This window comes from Cervus elaphus, chromosome 30 (genome assembly GCF_910594005.1).
Source record: "Cervus elaphus chromosome 30, mCerEla1.1, whole genome shotgun sequence".
Taxonomy (NCBI): domain Eukaryota; kingdom Metazoa; phylum Chordata; class Mammalia; order Artiodactyla; family Cervidae; genus Cervus; species Cervus elaphus.
The window spans coordinates 32,875,646-32,897,414 of record NC_057844.1 but is presented as its reverse complement, the minus strand read 5'-3'; the positions used below and the strand labels follow the sequence as shown (position 1 = coordinate 32,897,414).

At 46.5% G+C, this 21,769-nt stretch overlaps 1 protein-coding gene and 1 long non-coding RNA gene across 2 annotated transcripts in view; both read right to left on the bottom strand.

Annotated features, from left to right (window-relative positions):
- The window catches only part of USP12 (ubiquitin specific peptidase 12), a 57,894-nt gene extending 49,074 nt beyond the window's left edge, over nt 1–8,820 (bottom strand). The window contains exon 1 of the mRNA XM_043891930.1: nt 8,533–8,820. Coding sequence (XP_043747865.1) covers nt 8,533–8,580 — 48 coding nt within the window. The 5' untranslated portion in view covers nt 8,581–8,820. The remainder of the gene's footprint in view (nt 1–8,532) is intronic.
- Nucleotides 8,821–12,097: 3,277 nt separating this feature from the next.
- LOC122686728 lies at nt 12,098–19,496 on the bottom strand. The gene is made up of 3 exons (XR_006338879.1): nt 19,438–19,496; nt 15,627–15,813; nt 12,098–12,231 (listed from the first exon to the last, which is right to left on the bottom strand). It is a non-coding gene; the product is annotated as an uncharacterized LOC122686728 (long non-coding RNA).
- Nucleotides 19,497–21,769: the final 2,273 nt, after the last annotated feature.

The following is a 21,769-nucleotide window of genomic DNA, read 5'->3' as shown; positions in this document are numbered from 1 at the left end:
TGAGCAAATTCCTGGAGATACTGGAGGACAGGGAAGCCCGGCGTGCTGCAGTCCATGGGATCGCAAAGAGTCGGACACAACTGAGCGACTGAACAATAGCAACAGCACAAAGTTCCGATCTCTTCCGAGAGGCTTCCTCCTGAAGCCCTCGTCTCTCTCCCAGGGAGAAATGACCACTTCCTCTTTCGCATACTGATTATTACTCACTCCTGATGTGCTGTATACGTCTGGCCTCCTTCCTGACCTTTTTCTCATCATGGCACACACAGGGAATACTAAGTGTGGAGCCCACAGGAACATACAGGTAAGACCATTCTCACGCGTACTTGTCTGCTAAGTCACTTGAGTCGTGTCCGACTCTTTGTGGCCCCCTGGACTGATGCCCGCCAGGCTCCTCTGTCCATGGGATTCTCCAGGCAAGAATATTGGGGTGGGCTGCCACTTCCTTCTCCAGCGGATCTTCCCGACCCAGGGACTGAACCCATGTCTCTTATGTCTCCTGCACTGGCAGGCAGGTTCTTTTCTGGATGCAACTGGTCAAAGGTCTCTGGTCAATACAGACAGCTCCTGGTTGCCCAGCAGCCAAGAGGATTTCTCTCTGGACACAACTATGACCTATTCAGGACACGCTGAACGGGAAGCTCTTGTGAGACCACAGCTCATCATGCTCATCTCCGTATTCTCAGTACTGCGTGCACCATGACAGCATGCAGGTCCCCGTGAATACTTCCTCAAAGCACTTATGAAGAAAAGGCACTCTTTACAGGGGGGAAAAAAAAGACACATTGCTATTAGCTTAAAAAGAATAAATCCATCACGCCTTCCATGAAAAGCATTTACACACTTAGCATCAGGAAGAAGCCTGGCTCAGGTCACAGAAAGAAAAGGCACTAAAATAAAACCAAAGGAACAATATTCTATCTCCTTTAAAATATACCATGATGAGACCACTATCCACAAGTAGTAAGTGCAGGGTTGGTCCCTGAACCTATGAAGCACTTCAATAAGCACATCTGTCAGTTGGCACTGGGAAAACACCCACTTCTTATTCTGAGCTGGAAACAAATTTTTACTGGTTTGCGGCTTTCGATGTGTGGATTACTACAGATGGAGGTCCTAAGCAAGCTTTGACATCATTCTATAGATGTCACACAACTCTGAGAAAAAGCTGATCTTTCTTTGGAAGCCGTAGCAACAAAGGATAAGCCAGTGAACACACAGGATTGTGAAGACCCACAGCTTCATATTAAATATCATGTTATTATATTATGTATAACATCATATTAAATATCATGTTCTTCACACCATCACAAAATTCTTCTTGATTGAATACTTCTGGGAAAGTAGACTTCAGGGTTTTTCTTCCAAGATGAATTATGTATACAAACCGTCTCTCTCATCTCCTTCTAATACAAATTCTGTGCATAAGGTTTTAAATGATGATGACTTCTATATGGGTATTTTCAACAGTACTGGGTCTCCAGATTATTGATTCAGCATCTCATATAACTTACCGTTATACCTAGCATTTACCTTTTTCTTCCAACACAAAGCATTTTACAGATATTTCAACAATCCTCTTCGAAAAGCAGGTTCAGTAACTGCACTGCAGGTCAACAAGAGGTGTCACCCCAGTAGGGGACAGAGGCATGAAGGAATCAAGTGCAACAATGCGGCCCCAGGAAAGAACAGGAAAATCCAAAAGGAAATAAGGCCTGAAGCTGACTTTAAAACACAACCTTCATTCTATCAATGATGATAAGTTGGTGTGCTTTTTTTCAGTATAAAAATAAGACTTTTCTTCTCAAAGTACTATTTCCAACTTATCTAAACTTCTCAAACATGTTTAGAACATTTAGAATATTTAGAAAAATTTAGAACATTTTTACTCCCAGACAAAAGCAGTAGTTCCTACAAACTACTCAAAACAGGGGAAAAAAGACAATCCACGTTCTTAGTTTGAATATTACGATCTAACCCACTTAACTTCAAAATATATGTGTGCTTTCTCAGAAGCATATACTATTAATAAACTCATGTTTCTTATGATGAAAATGAACTAAAATAACTGCATTTTATTTAAAAGATTTCCATTTTGGTTACTAGTATTTGCCAACCTGACATTAACTAGAAGTGCCAATGAGTCCTTACCTCATGGAGGGGAGCAAACCACTTTACAAAGTTAATAATAACTACAAACACAACAGATGATTAATCACAGGCCAGTATGATTCTACAACCCTATAAAGTGGACGTTTTACAGATACAGTACTTTGAGAAGAAAAGTCTTATTTTTATACTGAAAAAAAGCACACCAACTTGTCATCATTGGTAGAATGAAGGTTGTGTTTTAAAGTCAGCTTCAGGCCTTATTTCCTTTTGGATTTTCCTGTTCTTTCCTGGGGCCACATTGTTGCACTAACCCATTTTACAGATAAAAAAAAAAACGTGGTACAGAGAACTAATTTGTCCAAGATCACACTGACACTCGTGAAAATAAATGTGGAATCTCAAAAAGGGCTTGTGCCTGCTCAGTTGCTCAGTCGTGTCTGACTCTTTGCAACTCCATGGATGCAAAGGCTCCTCTGTCCATGGGATTCTCCAGGCAAGAACACTGGAGCGAGTTGTCATTTCCTTCTCCAGGGGATCTTCCCGACCCAGGGATTGAACCTGGGTCTCTTGCACTGTAGGCGGATTCCTTACCATCTGAGCCACCAGAGAAGCCCTCAAAAAGGGCAGCAATTCAAAAATCCTGCTTTAAAAAACAGTATCGGAAAAGAAAAAAAATGTCAAAAATAAGTAAACAGTTATGTGGACTGAGCCCCTTAATGAGTAAAATGGTGATATCACTAACCTCCACTAAATGCTTTTGAAAGAAGAAACATTTACTTTGGACCATAATTTTCAATAAATTCCACAACATATTTTTTAAAACCTACCAAACTAGGTATAATCCATATTTAACTATATCTAATTCCATGCTCTTCATATTATCTAAAACATGATCAGATGCAACCTACTGAATGGGAAAACCACTGTAAATCATATATCTGATAAGGGACTAGTATCCAAAATATATGAAAGAACTAATGCAAACCAAGAGCAAAAAACCAATCCGATTACAAAGCAGGCAGAAGATCTCAACAGACATCTTTGGAAAAAAACACATACACATTGCCAACAGTTACATGAAAAGATACTCTACATCATTAATCATCAGGGAAATACAAATCAAAACCACAAGGAGGTATCACCTCACACCTGTTAGAATGTGTCAGAAAGACAAAAAATAACAAGTGTTGCTGGGGATGTGGAGAAAAGAGAATCTGCTCACTGTTGGCAGGAATGTAAGTTGATACAGCGACTACAGAAAACAATATGGAGGCTCCTCAAAAAATTAAAAATAGAACTACCATATGATCCAGCAATTCCTCTTCTGGATATTTGTCACAAAAATGAGAACACTAGTTCAAAAAGATAAATGGACCCCTATGTTCAGTGCAGCACTATTTACAATAGCCAAGATATGGAAAAAATAACCTAAATGTTCATCAATGGATGAATGGATAAAGAACATGAGGTATATGTATACAATGGAATGCTATTCAACCACTAAAAAAAAATCTTGCCATTTCTAACAACATGAATGGATATTACTGTTATTATGCTAAGCGAAATAAGTCAGACAAGTACCATATAAGCTCAGTTATATGTGGCATCTTTAAAAAAAAAAAAAAAAAAGGCTCTTGGATACAGAAAACAAGAGTGGTGGTTGCCAGAGGCGACAAGGGTGGAATGTGGAGAGAACTGGGTGAAGGGGGGTCAAAAAAGTAAAAGTAAAATTAATGAAACATGATTAACATTCACAAAATGATGAAATCAACAGTTATTTATAAACTCTAAAAGGATCAGAGAATACTGAGTTTTAGATCTAGAAGGAAACAAACACAGAAGGAATACTTATTAATGTCTAGTCCAACCCCTTTATTTTACAGATGAGAAAAATGAACTCGGAAAGTTTTAAGAGACTTTCCCACATGCACAGATCTAAATGTCAAAATCTGGACTAGAGTTTTCCTTCTGGTCCAACTGCTCTTTTTAATTATACCATGCGGTAGAACATATTATAAAATACTATATTAAGCTTCTAGAACATAGCTACTGAGAGAGAAATCAAAACAAAATCAGATCGTTTAAATCTAAAAAATGAAGATTTCTGGAAACGAATTAATGCTAAATAAACAAATGTTTACATAATCTTTCTGGAGACAGTAAAACTTTCAGGAAAGCTTCAATTAACCTGACTTTAGAGGGAGGCTGGTGGCTCAGTGGTAAAGAATCTGCCTGCCAACATGGGAGACACAGGTTCGAGGGTTCAATCCCTGATGGTGGAAGATCTCACAGGCCTCAGGCACCACAACTTCTGAGTCATGGCTCCACAACAAGAGAAGCCACTGCAATGAGAAGTCTGGGCACCGCAACTAGAGAAAGCCCTCAGGCGGCAACAAAGACCCAGCGCAGCTAAAAATAAATATTTTTTTTTTAAAAAAAGGACAAAACAAGCTCTGGGAGGTAAAGTAAACTATTTTCTTCTGCCTCCAGAGTTTCCAAACTCTTTTTAATAGAGTATTTTCCAAATTTTCTATAATGAGAATAATTTTTTACGTCCAGTGTATATTCTGGCCAAATTCAAAAGATCAGCTGGCTTAAATAAAACTTATTCTAAATGATTGATCCACTAAGGTCCTCAAACACATGTTCAAACATTCCCTATCCAACCATTTATATGACAGAAGACTCCTTATTTTTGAAGGTTTCATCCCTCCTAAGTTAACATTAAAAACAGCAAAATTAGAAAACTCACTTTAAATATTCCCGTCACAGAAACACTAATTTTACTACTAAAATATAAATTAAAATTAATTAAATATTTCACTAATAAAAGAACTACATCCACCCTTCCCTGGTGGCTCAGATGGTAAAGAATTTGCCTGCAATGCAGGAGACCTGGGTTCAATCTCTGGGTCGGGAAGATCTCCTGGAGAAGGGAATGGCAACCCACTCCAGTCTTATTGCGCAGAGAATCCCCATGGGCTACAGTCCACAGGGTTGCAGAGTCAGACATGACTGGGCAACTAAGCATAGCACATCCACCCTATTTCCTAAGAAGGAACATAGAATGTTATTATTTAATAGAATATTCAGACTACAAGAAGAGCCTACCCCACACCCTCACCCCCATGAACAAGGTACCATGTGTGAATGACCCATGAGACTCAATAAGACAAGTAGTCAGTCTCACCTGTGACTTTCCTGCAGTAAGTACAGTCATTTTCAAGATTCCCATGCCTTTTTTGAAGCAAACCTGTCAGACACCAAGCTGCAGACTGTGGTCTTGGTTCAGCAGTCCCATGTTCCAGGGGACCTAGCTGACCCCAGGACTGGGGACAGGCAAGAAGCCAGGCCACCCCACCGCCTACCACCTTCCTTTGCAACAACTTCTCCTTGACTCAAGCCCCGGCTCATGCCCCCTCCCCGGCCAGGACTCCTACAACCCAAACAAGCCTAGATGCCTCTCACATCCCCGGATCCCCCACCACTATGCTTCCTGATGGCCCTGACCCGTGTGGTCACCTGGTCCCGGCCGATACAAGCTGCTCTACAACTTCACTTCGATTTCAAAATGCAGGCCGTCCCTCTACATGCATTTGTCACTTTCCCATTATTTCACCATGATGAAGTATGGTATTAAATATCAGGCAGCTACTCCGTGCCAGGCCCTCAAGTCGGAAGCTACTTTGGCGGCAAAACAAGCACCATGCTATACTGAAATTACTTCCTGGACATCATAAGTCAGAGGGGTTTCTAGAGGCACCCTGCAGATTGATTCCCTGCAGCCTAAACGCAATCCCTCACTCGATCAGGCTGTAACATTGACTTAAGAGCAACAAACCTGACTAACATTCCCGTGCCAGCAGAACAGTGATCTAGAAGACACTTCGGAAGAGATTCGCTTTTAACAGTACTTAATCCAATCAAGGGACTGCTGATTTGCCCAAGTGCCTTATGTTGACAGGTGAAATAAAATTCTGTCAACTTTACTATTTATAGAATAAAATGTCAACTCATTATAAACATTTTCACAGCTGCTGATTCTCTGAGAGATCCAGCCCCCTCCTCCCACCTCCTAACCCACAACCTCAATCTCAGCCACGTTTAGTCAAACTCACTCCCCCCAGACATCGGCATGGGATGGAAGGGACCCGAAGAAACTCTGACTGTCCGCAGAAGGTAGTGCTCTACCAAACTGCACAAATAAACAACAGTCCCTCCACTTAAGGCCTTCACAATCTATTATAACAAGGCGATAAGAGAAAACTTTACAACATAGCTAGTATGGGAAGTACCACTGACATTACAAAAATGCTGTGAAAAGACATGAGTGGGGATAAAGGCTGGGGATGGACAGGTGTAAGATTATTCAAGTAAGGCTACCTGCTTGAGAGAGAGCTGTGAATGCGCCAGAAATCTACAAAGGCACAGAGGTAAATACTTTGCTTTTCTTGGTTGTCAACTTGGTGCTATCTCAGAAGATAGGCTGAAGTGCTCCTTAAGCAAAAGATCGCAGGCTAGTTTGAGATGTTCAGCCCTATCTCGGACAGCGTCAATTTTTATTCAAATATGAACACTGACACACCCAATTTTAACGCTGCTTCAGGAGCAATCTCATTTGGCTGAGTACCGATGTTTCTGTATCTGCCAACAATACACACATCATACCACACGCAGTTAATGCACCAGAGCAGAAGCCCTAGAAAGAACTCTAGAGTATAAGGTTCTTGAGATCAAGATCCCACTTACTCAGTGTTTGACGTGGCAAATTGCTCTGCCTCATTTTCTTAATGTGACTAGTGCATCTATTAATTTGTTGATGTGAATGACGCTTGTTTCCCTTAACTAGAAGGTAAACAACCGTGAAAGCAAGAGTCCCACTTGACGGCTGCTGCATCCCCAGCGCTCAGCACACTCTCCTGCACGAAGTAGGTGCCAAATGTATACCTGAAATACTGGAGTGGATGAGCAGTCAGTAAAGACAGACATATACATCTCTCCAGAAACTCTAGACTTTGACAGGGAACCATGACCCGGCAATCTGTGCAGGCTCAGCAATCTGGCGAGATTATCATTTTCAAAGACTTAATTATCACATTCCTTCTGAAACAGAATATGATAACTGGCACATATAAACGTAATTAATCTACCTGACCCTTGGAAATCACCCTTTAATACGGTCCCTTTAACATCAATGCTTTCCTAAAATGTGAACTGTGCGAGAAAAACATCCACTTGAGGAAATGGACTCTTCATGATTCATTCTTCAGCATGATGTCTTTAAAACTGTAGATTTTAATCCCACCTGATTTCAGCCATTTTTTTAAATACTGTTTCTCACGGTGCAGTTCAGAAATCCGCGGCTAAAAGCCATCTTTCCGATCGGATTCGCAGCTCCTTAAAGAAAGGTACAGGAAATGTACCACCCATACGAGGAAGACAGCTGGTGGGGGGCGGGGGGAATCTCCCACATGCACAAAAAGGGCTGGGCAGGCGTAAAACAGAAGGAAAGACTGCAGGAGTCTTTAATAAACGTGATCGCTAGGCCCACGTGGTAGAAGAATAACTTTTTTTTTCTTCCTGAGACGGCTCATAACTAAGATCGCCAGAGAGATCGCCAGATGTTAAAGCCATAAGGAGCTAAGGAAACGAATTCGCCCCCACCGTGTGAAGTGACAACGGGTCCCCCGGCCAAACACAGAATACCAAGATTTAAACGCACGCTCGCTCTGCTTAACTCAGGACTTGTCCACAAGGCAGGAGCTCTTTTCCCCTGAAGCTCTTTTCCCCTTCTACTTAAAAGCCCCCGACACGATACAAGACAGCGGCGCTGCCTCCAGTTCCCGCACAGAAATTCTTCCAAGTCACACACCGATGCGTCTGGTGCGTTCAAGTAAACAAACGACAGGAACGCTGAAGCTGTTCTCAGGATCGGCGGGCATTTCCAGACAAGACTCCCCGGCTGCAAACCGGGGAGCTCGGTCCCCTCCGAGGAGGAGACACGGTGGGGGGCGGGGGGGTCAGTTTCGACAGCACTAGAAAGTTTCCCCCTTCGCGCGCACACACACACACCCCAGTCCCCCGGGCCCGGCTAGGGGACGCGGCCTCGCCAGGACTCGGGGAGGAGACCTGCGCCGACTTCCGTGCGCGCGGGCCGGCAGGGGGACCTGCCTACCCCGCCGCGGCCCCGCGCGCTCCGGACGCAAAGGCGGGGGCGCAGCGCGCGTGCTCCCACCTCCGGCCCCCCAGCGCCGCGGCGATCAGGAGCACCGCCGGCCCGCGCCCCTCCCTGCCCCCGCGTGCCCCGGGGCCGCTCCGCCTGCGCTGGGGCCGCGCCGTCCAACCGCCCCCCGCCAGCCCCGCGCTAGGCCCCGCGGGCGGCAAGGGCGGGGACGCGGGCCGCCCGCCCGCCGCACCTACCATGGTACAGATGGAGGCGAGTTTGGAGACCGTCATTAGGATTTCCATCCGCCCAGCGCCATCTTCCACCCAATCGCGGCGGCGGCGGGCGGGGAGGGAGGCAGCCGGGCCGCCCGCTCGCACCGCGGGCCGACCCCGAGCCGCCGCGGACCCACGCACCGAGCCTGCTCAGCCGCCGCTGCCGCTTTCGCCGCCGGCGCTCCGGCACTCCCCTCCGCGGGCCCCAGCCCCCGCCTGCCGGCCGCCCGCCCGCCCCCGGCTCCTCCCCGGCGCAGGGCGCAGCCGCTGCCTCGGGGCCCGCGCCTGCCCGCCGCGCACCCCGCCCACCGCGCTGGGGAGCCGGGCTCCGCCGAGGCCCTAATGCCCGGCCTGCCCGGCAGCTGCGCGGCCCGGCGGCGCGCCCGCCCCGCCCACCTCCGCGCGCCCTGCCCCGCCCACCTCCGCGCGCCCTGCCCACTCCCGCGCCGGCCCCGCCCACCACCGCGCACCCCCGCCCTCTCCCTCGCCGGCCCCGCCCGCCGCCTCGAGTCCCGCCCACTCCCGCGCCGGGCCCGCCCTCTCCCCGCGGACACCTCCCTCCACCTCTCTCCGCCTCCCTGAACGCGCCACTCTGGGAACTCCCGCGCCGGCTCCACCCCGCGCTCGGCTGGGGCGGGGCTCGAGCGGCACCGCCTCCCGCCCGCGGCCCTCGCGGTCCTAGAGCCAGCGCTTCGGGTGAGGGACGAAGAGGGGCGCGGGGGCGACCAGCGTCCATCCTGAAAGGAGCAGACCTCCAGCCTCTACCAAGGCCAAGGGGACAGCTAGCCCCCACTGCCCAGCCAGAAAACTGAGGGGCAGTCTCGATAATTCTGGGTACAATGGGAGGAAACCTGCTTCTGGACGGTTAAAATAGCCCGGGTCATCCAATATCCCAAACAGCTAAAATGCAAGGTGGTTTGTCTCTTTTTACACACTTTGGGTGAATAACCTGGGTCAAAACACCATGATTTAGCGAAAGACAAATTAATTCAATAAACGTGAAAGGGGCAAAGAAGAAACTATGTATATTTAGGTCTTTGAATCAAGAAAGGTAAATTACAAGGAAGGGGGCGAAGCTGCTTTCCCGTCTGCTTGTTGGCCATAAATTTAGAATTTGGTTATAAATATAGTTTCTAAATATATTTGTTCTGAAAGTCGAGTTGCAAAATAGGAAAGATCTCAACCTAGCAGAGATGATGATGTTCCCAGGGACAAGTAGTCCCGCAAGTGAGAAAAAGGTCCTGTGAGAAATGGTGAGGCTGGTGTTAGCCAGGAGGACAGTTACTATTTTCTGCTTTTGTAAAATGCATCACTGCACCCTGTCCTTCCTGTCAGGCAGCTCAGCTTCACTTCTTCCTAATTTGAGAAAGAAGTTCAAGTTAATAGAATATAAATTATTGTATTAGCGTGCATGTGTGCTCAGTCAGTCCTGTCTGACTGTTATGACCCCAAGGACTGTAGCTGGCCAGGCTCCTCTGTCCATGGGATTCTCTAGGCAAGAACACTGGGTCGGGTTGCCATTCCCTTCTCCAGGGGAATCTTCCCCACACAGGGATCGAACCCGCATCTCCTGTGGCTCCTGCATTGGCAAGCGAATTCTCCACCACTGAGCCGCCTGGGGAGCCCTTATTATGTTAGAAAGCTGTTATTTTTCACAATTAAAGAATCGTGGTCATGGAATGCTTTTTTGGGTTCCCCCATTTCAGTAGGGCAGAAATTCAGACACATCTCTAAAATCAGATATTCCTTATCTTCTCAGTTCAAAACATTCAAAAAAACAAAACATTCAAACAAAATTTAGGTGAAAAATAGATTTCTGGTACATGCATGCTGTTTCCATAGTGATTTCCATTATAAGCTTGCTTGGGGGAAAATAAATTGCAAACAGAATGTAACCAAGTCCCATAGTAGCTGGCCTGATGCTCCAGGCACCTGAGAAACCAGGCCCACCCTCTCTGCCCTGATACCCGAGCCAGTACTAGAAAGCTCCAAAACACACATTCAGGGTGCTGGGTGCTCATCTCCCTGTTTTTCTGCCCAGACCAGGAAGTATTACCCACCTGAATTCCTTCTCGCTATGTTCCATCTCGCTTAGGCCTCCAGTGTGTGCCTGGGCCTCCTACCAGTGTCGCCATGCCCCTCAATGCTGTCTGTCTCCCCTGTTTGGATTGAAATCTATCTTAATCTTGTCCCATCAAGCAGGTCTGCGCCAGAACTTGAGCACCACCTCTATCTATGTTGCCCACTGAGATCTTTCCTTGTCCATGCAACAGAGGCCACCAGATTTATGTGTAAGTGTAACCTATGGACAGAGGAGCCTGGCAGGCTACAGTCCATAAGGTCATAAAGAGTTGGACACAACTGAGTGAGCTTGCAATCACGCACATAAGTACAAGAACTTCTCTACATGGATTTCTGGTAGAATTACCTGGAGTTGTGTTGGTTGATGTTCAGTTTGCTCAGTTATGTACGACTCTTTGTGACCCCCTGGCCTGTAGCACACCAGGCTTCCTTGTCCTTCACCATCTCCCAGAGCTTGTTCAAATTCATATCCATTAAGTCTGTGATGCCATCCAACCATCTCATCCTCTGTCATCCCCTTCTCCTCTTGCCTTCGATCTTTCCCAGCATCAGGGTATTCTCTAATGAGTCAGCTCTTCACATCAGGTGGCCAAAGTATTGGAGCTTCAACTTCAGCATCAGCCCTTCCAATATTCAGGATTGATTTCCTTTAGGATTGATGGGTTTGATCTCCTTGCTGTCCAAAGGACTCTCAAGAGTCTTCTCCAACACCACAGTTCAAAAGCATCAGGTCTTCAGCACTCAGTCTTCTTTATGGTCCTATTCTCACATCCATACATGACTATTGGAAAAAATCAGAGCTTTGACTGTACAGACCTTTGTAATTTAGAGTCATCAAAATTCAGGTGAGGGACTTCCCTGGAGGTCCGGCAGTTAAGACTCTTGTGCTTCCATTGTGGGGGATGAAGGTTTGATCCCTGGTTGGGGAACTAAGATCTCTCATGCCTCGCAGTGTGGTCAAAAACTTAAAATAAATAAGTTGGGTGATATCACAGATCCTAAAGGCAAATATCTCAATGCCTCGGGTCTCCAGCCTAAGGTTGAATAGAAACATACAAATATAAAGAGAGAGTCTTCCATGCACTAGGTGCTGTGCTGGTGTGTGTTTTTTGGTTTTTGTTTTCTACCATCTGTAATGCAGTTGGAGATAAGATTAAACTGAAATGTCACACTTTCGCCCCCAGAGCTTGAAAGGGATTATCTGGGCTTAGAACACAGTTTTCACCTGCAGCCATATCAGCTTCACAAAAAGCTTCATTGTATGCAGGGAAAAGATGAGTCTGTGTGCAACTGAATTCTTTCCGGCCTTCCTGAGTGTATCAGCTCCAGTTTACACCCAGACAACTTCAGGGACCAACCAAGTAAACAACCTAGGGCCAAGCTGATTCCATTTGGTCAGCACGATATTTATTTAAATGGCTTCATCTGAATAATTTTGCACAATCTTTTACTGTAGAGTTCCTTGCAAGCCAGTTTGTATTTTCTGTTCTCTTTTTGCCTCCAGTTCACCATGTGTCACTTTGTATACTTCTGCTGCCTCTCTCTCCCCTGAAGGCATTAGGGTTTGCAACCAGCTGACATCAGTGAGTGAGATGTTGCCTGTGATGGAGAGGGAAGGACTTGGTGAGGCGATAGGAAGAAGTGCGGAACACACCCCCAATGACAGGATGTGCTTATCAAGGGCTTCTCTGCACACCAGGCATGGAATAGGTGCCACCATCACCTCATTCCAGATGAGGAAACAGAGGCCCAGAAATAACTTTCCAAGCTTGCACAACTAGTAAGCAGTAGAACCAAGATTTTAACCCAGCTTCAGAGGTCACACTTGTATATACTCTGCTAACCCAGCAAACGTCAAAGTGCCTCATTTTGATTCTGACAGAATGAGGTTGAAAGGTACTCACTCCTTTGAGACCCAATTCCAGGTTTTAGCTACAAAATCAGAGAGATAGTGCTTTGCCTTACTTTCCTCAATTGGAAGATAAGGGTAATGTTTATGCCTACCCCAGAGGGGTGTGACGGGTGTGATGTTGAGATAGCATCACCGACTCAATGGACTTGAATTGGAGCAAACTCCAGGAGGTAGTGGAGGACAGAAGAGCACAACTTAGTGACTCAACAACATGTTAAAAAAAAAAGAGAGGAGTGTGACTAGGATAAAACCTGGAGACACGGTTATAAAAGTGTCTGGCACTCAGCATAGACTGGCAAGCTTTTCAACGTTTTAATAGTCAGGATGGGTGAATACAGCTCACAGGCTGCCAGCTCACTCCCTGCAATGGGACAAGGCTCTGCTGTGTGCCAGTCACCTGATCTGTATTTTAGATGCATTTTCTAATGTAAGCTCCCAAGGCCCTTGGACCTGGATCATTTTGTGCTCATTTTACCATGTTCATCTCAGCGCTGCCCACACAGTGGAGGGCCAGAGGCCAGACCCAAACACTGAAAACCCAGGGTCTCAACCCTTCTCTCTCCCAATGCTTGACAGTTGAATGAACTAACCTTCTTGGTGGCACTAATTAACATCATCCACCTGTCCAGCTGGATGTGAGAGCTGGATCATAAAGAATGTCGAGCACCAAAGAACTGATGCTTTCGGACTGTGGAACTGATGCTTTCAAATTTGAGAGTCCCTTGGATAGCAAGGAGATCAAACTAGTCAATCCTAAAGGATATCAACCCTGAATATTCGTTGAAATGAATGAATAATGGTTGGATGGCATCACCAACTCAATGGACATGAGTAAGCTGCAGAAGATGGTGAAGGACAGCCTGGTGTGCTGCTGTCCATGGGGTCACAGTCAGACATGACTGACGGAGTGAACAACAAAATTCATTGGCAGGACTGATGCTGAAGCTGAAGCGCCAATACTTTGGCCATCTGATGCAAAGAGTCAACTCTTTGGAAAAGACCCTGATGCTGGGAAAGATTGAAGGCAGGAGAAGAAGGGGACGACAGAGGATGAGATGTTGGATGGCATCACTGACTCGATGGACATGAGTTTGAGCAAGCTCCTGGAGACAGTGAAGGATGGGAAGACTGGAGTGCTGCAGTCCATGGAGTTGCAAAGAGTTGGATATGACTGAGCGACTGAACCACAACAAACTGCCCAGCATGCTAAGTTGCCTCAGTCGTGTCCAACTCTGTACAACCCTATGGATTGTAGCCTGCCAGCTCCTCTGTCCATGGGATTTCCCAGGCAAGAAAACTTGAGTGGGTTGCCATGCTCTCCGCTAAGGGATCTTCCTGACCGAGGGATCGAACCCACGTCTCTAATGACTGCTGCATTGGCAGGCAGGTTCTTTACCACTAGCGCCACCTGGGAAGCCCCCTGAAGTAGATGTTAATCAAAACAGTGATGTTCTTTTGTTGGTTTCAATCAACAAATCAGTGACTGTCTTTTCAAGACTGATTTCTAATTCAGACGAATGAAGTTGAAGCATATGCTCTATGGATATAACTCCACTTTGCTGGGCAGCATGGCATTGTAGCTAATATATCTAAAACTTAGTCATTGTTTAAAATCTAGGTTTTCAAATAGAGGGCCAAAGGCACGGCCCCTTTATACCCTATTTAAAACTGAAAAAAATTAGTTCATTCCTTAAAACCAATATGAATTGGTCATCTACTGATGCTTAAGAGAAATCTGTGCCCCCAGGAAGTATACAGTCCTCTGGGGACGAACAGGTAAGTTTTATGGAAAACGAGCTGAGAGAATGAAGAATGTCTGCCTTCAGGAGGGACGAGGTGAGGCCAGCTTCACAACCTGGAAGGACAGGATGAACAGTGGTGAGGGAAGGGACCGCAGAGGACACCCATCTGAGCCTGAGGCTCGTCTAAGGCTGGGGCACTGAGTGGCCCATGGTATCTGTGGAGTGAGGGCGGAATGTTAAGGGGACGCAATCCGACCTACAATGACCAGCGAGGGATATGATCTCTGGAACCTCTACAGCCATCTCCATCTGTACTAAGTGGTAGAAGCAGCCTACGCCACTGTTTCCTGGGACTTCCCTGGTGGTCCAGTGGCTAAGACTCCGTGTTCCTGATGCAGGGGGCCTGGGTTCCATCCCTGGTCAGGGAACTAGATCCCACATGCTGCAGCTAAGACCTGGAGCAGCCAAGTAGATAAATATATGGACACATGTATATGTATGGCTGAGTCCCTTCGCTGTTCACCTTAAACCATCATGACATCGTTAACTGGCTATGGTGGTACCCTGATACAAAACGAAATGTTTAATAAAAATAAATAAATGTTAAAAAAGAGAAAAACCTATTTCTTGTCTTTCCTCTTCTCCACTTGGATTCCTCATCCTGCCATTTTTGAGTCTAAACATAGTAGTGAATCTCAAGGAGACATCAAACTAACTGGTCTGTAATTGGGGAGAAAAACCTCGACTTCTGGTGAGCACAGTGGTAACCCAGAATGGTTTATTCAGTACTTGGCTCCTTACTAAGCAGGGCCTGACTGTGGGAGACTGGGGAGAAAAGTGGGGAGCATCCCGGCTGATTAGAAAAAGTGTGAAAGCTGCTGAGCGTGACTTGAGAAGTGGGTATGTTTTCAAATGTTTCAATCAGCCACTCCATCTCCTGTGAAGAGGGGAGAACACAGAGACAGAGCCACAGAGTGACAACCTTGGACACAGAGGTGAGCCATTCCCGTCATGCGGTTACTCAACTTTGTGCGTCTGAATTGCATTTTTTTAGTGACATATCTGTTGAATACTTCCGACACTTCAGGAACAAAAAGCTTGCTCCTTTGAGAAGCTTGCCATCCAGTTGAGAGAGAAAACGTGTACACAAACCACTTTAAGTCAGCTAAGTATCAACTGTGTGATTTGTAGTATTACCATTGTGCAGAGAGGAAAGTGCTTGTTTCTTCTTTAGGTCATCCAGAATTCTACCACTTACTAAAGAGTAGGGTCACTTGATCCAAAGGGAAAAATTAGAAAATCTCAGAGTCACATAATTATATCTTTTAAGTAACACTCACCTCTGTCTTCTTCCTCAAACACCAACAAGCTCCAAGCCATTTCTGAGCCTCTGTACTGGCCATTCCTCCTCCCAGGAACATTCTCCTCCTTTACATGGTCACCTCCTCCAGGAGGCCTTCCCTGATGCCACCATGTGTAAATTTGTGATAACTGGAACTCTGTCTGTTTTAGAGCTATCCCCAAGGCCTAAGAAAGAACAGTTAAGTGCTCAATGAATAAACGTCAGTGAATGAACAGAAACTGATAAACACCTACTCTTTAAGCCTGCCCCCTCCAGAGCAGGTAGAACTGTTTTATGCTGAATAATCCACGCAGTGAATGTGGTCTCCGAAAGCACTCACAGACACTCCAATGCTTCTCTTCAGTGTTTTCCGTCTGGAGTTTCTCATTTTCATTTCAGCATTTGCTCAGCTCTTGTAAGAAAGTGCATCAGGAAAAAAAAAAAGAGAGAAAATGCACTTTGTGGACTCTGAAAGCCTGAAGCACCTACATCTAACTTTCCCAATCATGACTCTGATTTTCTTGATTGTGCCTTTAGGATTTTTCTGTGGAGGCAGCATCTTACTTCATCCTGCCCTCTCCTTATGACTTACTTCTCAAAAATGTCAGGGCAGTTTTTCTATATGATTCACCAGAATTTAACCATGCACTTGGAGTTTGTATTGTAAACATTTGCCTCTGACCTGTGATTTTACTGCCATTTTTGCGTCTTACCACCCACCGGGCCTCCTGTGCACTTGACTTTGAGGAGCCTGCCGAGGGCACCTAGTATGGGGCAGTGTAGCCCCCGGGGGTTTCCTGAGACACACAAGCTCTGTCATCACTTGAGACAGACAGGCGTGACTCCCACTTCTTCTTTTTAGAAGAATCCTCTATTAAAACAGCCGAGCATAACAATGTTAGACAAAGGCAAAAATTCCAAACTATATTTAGCATACAGTAGCTCTTGTCGAACATACAGGAAACTGTTCATGGTGATTTCCCAGGACTGAGGAAGTGGGAATGGGTGCATACTTTTTATGCTTTTTGAGTTTGGGAATATGCAAAAGTATGTCAATTTCAAAAGTTGAGTAAATTGAATTTTTTAAAACCAAAAGATGTAGTTATGTGACAATATTTTAAAGTGATTGGGCACAATCTAAATTTTTAAAAAATTTTAAGTAATTTGTCAATGGGAGCCTAGTTCAGTTCTGGTCCATCTCTGCCTAAATAGAACACACATTTGATGTCTGACACTACCTCCTGTAAGACTCTGGGCTCTTCTGTCTACATTGACTCAGACTCTGCAAGTGAAGAAAGATAGCAGTCTCTTTACAGAAGGGCAAGCTTTCGTCTGCCTGCCTCAAGAGGGCTAGCCATGGGTATTTCTCCTGACTGCTCTGTCAAAAGGAAGAGCATGAGAGATGGGAAGAAAGGAGGTGAACCCAGAAAACCCTGTCTGTTCTGTTCCTGGTGCTCCATCCTCAAGGCCCAAATGGAAAAGAGATGATATTTCTTTTCATCTCTTTTGAGATCACCCTCACATGATCATATAACCAATGAACCCACGACCACCATCGTGTGACCTCCTGCCTGACACCTGGCCAGGAAACAGTGCGGTGCTTTTCTCCAGAAAAGTGCTCATCCTCCCAGGCACTTCTGCATCTTAACCTTTTCTGGGTGTTTTTGTAGGACTTTTTTTTTTTTTTGCTTTAGCCTTATCCCAATTCCCTCTGGCCAATTCTACTAAGCATAGTGTGTGTGTGTGTGTCTGTGTCTGTGTCTGTGTCTGTGTTAGTCGCTCAGTTGTATCGGACTCTGCGACTCTATGGACTGTCGCCCGCCAGGTTCCTCTGTCCATGGAATTCTCCAGGCCAGAATACTGGAGTGGGTAGCCATTCCCTTGTCCAGGGGATCTTCCTGACCCAGAGGCCAAACCCAGGTCTCCTGCATTGCAGGCCAATTCTTTACTGTCTGAGCCACTAGAGAAGCTCACTGAGCATAGTAGAAAATTTATTTCTCTTTTGAACAACAGTTACACACAGGAGCAGATATATCTGCTTACTGGCACAAAGCTTGAGCAAAAATGACAGATGATATGAGAATTTCTTTCAACAGGTCTTCCAGGGAACGGGGAAACACATGCCCATCTGTTTAAGGCTCCAGCCAGGGGCTGCTGCTTCTGACAAACTGGCCACACCTAGTCCCCACTGCTCCCTCATCTTTGCTGCCTGCAAGTGGCAAGGAGTTTTTTATTTTTTAGGATTCAATAGTTAATCATTCATAAAAAATAGGAAACAGACATCAAAAATAATAAATAAGGGAAAAACAAAATTGTATAAAACTCTGGTAGTTAGCAGCGGTCGACTTCTGAAATACTAGAGGGTTTCAACTTAAGAATTAGGGCGTCTCAGACTTCCCTGGTGGTACAGTGGATAGGAATCCGGCTGCCAACGCAGGGAACATGGACTCAATCTCTGGTCTGGGAAGATCCCACGTGCCTGGGAGCAATGAAGCCCATGTACCACAACTACCGAGCCCATACGCCCCCAAGCCTGTGTTCCACAACAAGAGAAGCCACTGCAGTGAGAAGCCCATGCACCGCAACAAAGAGAACCCGCTCACCGCAACTACAGAAAGCCCTTGAGCTGCAGTGAAGACCCAGCGTAGCCAATAGTAAGTTAGTAATTTTTTTTTTAAGTATTAGGGTGTCACTTTGGTTGGATCCCTCCCCTTCACCCCCACAGGGTGTCCAGTTTGTGATCCTGAACAAACTCTTCACCCTTTAAGCTCCAGTTTCCTCTTTATTGCAAAGGGGAAGACCCTGATGTCATCAGCTTGTTGGGAAGATTAAATGAGGTACTGCATGTAAGGACTGGCCTCTGCTGGCCCTCAGGCTGAGCGACATAAGAGAGCGCATGACTGTTCTCATGAATTCTTTCCTCTTTTCTCTTCAACAAGATGATTCAGTCAGAACAGTGTGTGGTTGCTTGATTCAAAGAAAAATGAATTCACAGTACCCAGAGGTGGAAACAACCCGTGTCCATCGATGGATGAATGGATAAACAAACTATGGCAAATACACATAATGGAATATTAGTTGGCCTGGAAAAGGAACAACATTCTGATGCATGCTACAACATGGAAGTGCTTTGAGGCCATGAAACTAAGTGAAATAAACCAGTCACAAAAGGCCATACTGTATAATTCCACTCACATGAAGTACCTAAAATGATCAGAGGCTTCCCTGGCAGTCCAATGGTTAAGACTCTGTGCTTCCACTGCAGGGGGCATGGGTTCAATCCCTGGTTGAGGAATTAAGATCCCATGTGCCATGGAGTGTGGCCTATAAATAAATAATAAAATGGTTGAATGCATAGAGACAAGGAGAATGGTGGCTGCCAGGGGACTGGGAGGAGGGGGATGGAGAGTTACTGTTTAATGAATACAGAGTCTCTATCGAGGATGATGAAAAGGTCTGGGGTATGGACAGTGGTGATGGTTCACAGCAACGTGAACACATTTAATGCCATTGGGCTGTATATTTAATAATGGTTAATATGGTAAATTTTATGCTATGGATTATACATTTCACCACAATAAAAAATAATCATTAAAAATACTCACAAGGACTTATACACAGACAATGTCAATGTGTTCATTTAGACTGAGTTCCTCCACTCTCTGGGCCCCACACTGACCTGCCTACAGCTTCTCTTTTGCCACCCAGCATACCTCCCCATCCTAAGGCCTGCCTTCAAGTGCCCCCACGCTAGAGGGGTCCCCACTCCATTCTGAATCACCACTAGGATGCAGAGGCTACAAACTCACCAGGCACGCCTGTGGCTCAGTGTGAAACCAGGCCTCCCTCGGTTCCTGCCCCACTGCCCATCTGCTTCAGCGCTTCTCCTTCACGGGCTTCCCTCGGCCCCGTGAGTCACCTGACTCCTCTTTTCCACCTGTGCTGACCCCTTGGATGGCGTGACTCAGCCCTTGGATTGCCCGCTTGGCTGGGCACTTGGCCTTGTGAGGTTCAGCTTCCTGTGTCTGCTCCCTGTGGCAGACTCTCAGAGTCTGCCAAGCAGCTGAGGGCATTCTCTGCTTGTCGCCAGCAGAAGCCACCAGTCTCCGAGGCTGGGAACGTGAGTGTCACCCATTTCTGCCTTCCCCCCTCTGCCCCTCCATCAGGGCCACCTCAGGAGCACCCAGTGGATACGTTTCCTTTGGAACACGCCCTTGCATCCTGCTACAAGCCTCTGCACGCACCTCCAGCCTGGTCTCCCTCCTCCAGTCTGGTATCCCCCCCCTCTATTCCGTGTTCCTCCTCCAGTCTTGTCTCTCTCCTCTGGTCTGTGTCCCTCCTCTGGTCTGGTCTCCCTTCTCTGGTCTGGTCTCCCTCCCCTGATCTGGTCTCCATCCTCTGATCTGTGTTCCTCCAGACCTTTCTCCCCATCATGGCCAAAGCTGTTGTCCCCAATGCAGATCTGGTCCTGCTGCTGTCCTGACAAGAAGCCCCACAGGCCCCAACCCTGGAAGACACTCCTGGGCTCCTTGCTCGCCAGAATACACCCCTCACACAGGCCCCCACCTGCCATGCCAGCCCGGCCCCTCCCCCATCACAACACACCGACATCGCCCCATCCCCTCGGGCCTCCACCAAGGCACACATGGCATGTTTTGCCCAGAGTGGTCTCTGCTTACACCTGTTGTTCAGTGTAATTATGAATAGCTTTCCTTTCACTCTCCACAGTGTCCTGGTTTGGGCAACAAGGTACGTGGTCACTGCATTTTCCCTAATTCTTCATCCTCCATGATCTGCTCCATGTTGGAGGTATTGGGAAGCCTTGCCCACTCGGCCTTCTCTGTATGACTTCATGACAGTGTTTACCACGGCACATTGTTAGGGAACTGTCTGTCTTCCCTGCTAGACTCCTTGATCTTAGGTGTGCTCAGTCCCTCAATCATATCCAACTCTTCATGACCCCATGGACTGTAGCCCACCAGGATCCTCTGTCCACAGGATTTCCCAGACAAGAATACTGGAGTGGGTTGCCATTTCCTCCTCCAGGGGATCTTCCCGACACTGGGATCAAACCTGTGTCTCTGACTTCTCCTGCATTGGCAGGTGGATTCTTTACCACCAAGCCACCTGGGAAACCCGTCCTTAAGTCTTATATATCTTCTCATCCCCAGCACTCAGAAGAATCCCTGACATAAAGTAGGTGGTCAATTAAAGTTTGCCAAAGAGGAATGGAAAAGATGAATTCATTCATTGAGAACTCTGTGCCCAACACTATTCAAGGTTCTTGGCAAAGCAGATGACCATCCACATTCTCGTGGAGTTCCTCCACATTTAAGTGGAGAAAATGGACACAAGTTAGTTTCTGAGCAGATCACTGGTGGGGTACAGGTGTGGGATTTGCTGGGTGACTAAGCAGGCTTGCCCCCAGACCTGGGCTGTAGGTCAGCTCTCCTTGAGGCATGATACTGTCTGGGGGATGAGGGCCTCCCTGGCCAAAGCAAGCATTCGGTCAGAAGGAAAGAAGCAAAATGTGATGATGAGAGGGGGGTCATGGAGATGCTAGGATGCTGGCTTTGAAGATGGCGGAAGGGGACAAGCCAAGGAATGTGGGTGGTCCCTTGAAGCTGGAAAAGGTAAGGAAATGACCCCTCCCTAGAGTGTCCAGAATGGAATGCAGCCTGGCCCAGACACTGAGTTTAGCCCTGTGAGGCATGTGTCAGACTTCTGATCTTCAGAACCAGAACACAAAACATTTAAGCTCTAAAAAAAGGGGAGAAGAGAAGAAGCAAGGAACATAGGCTAGGTAAAGGCATCCACTGGGAGTCGGACTGGGGGAACGATCCACCTCCAGGCCAGAGCTGCCTCTGGTAGTGTCTTCTTTCCATCCTGTGAGCATACTTCTGGGACAGTGCATTTAACGGTATGCTTGAATGTTACTCAGCGTGTTATTATAAAGCCCTGGGTGAATACCCTGCCTTCCCGCCCAGGCACATGCCATGTTAGAACCTGTTCACACTAGTTACATGCTCAGGACCTGCCAACCTTGTCCTGAAAACTTTCCTCGACCATCCCTGCTCCCTAACTCTTACATCAAACACCACTCATCGTCATTTTTAGTAATTAGAATATCAGAGCTGCAGG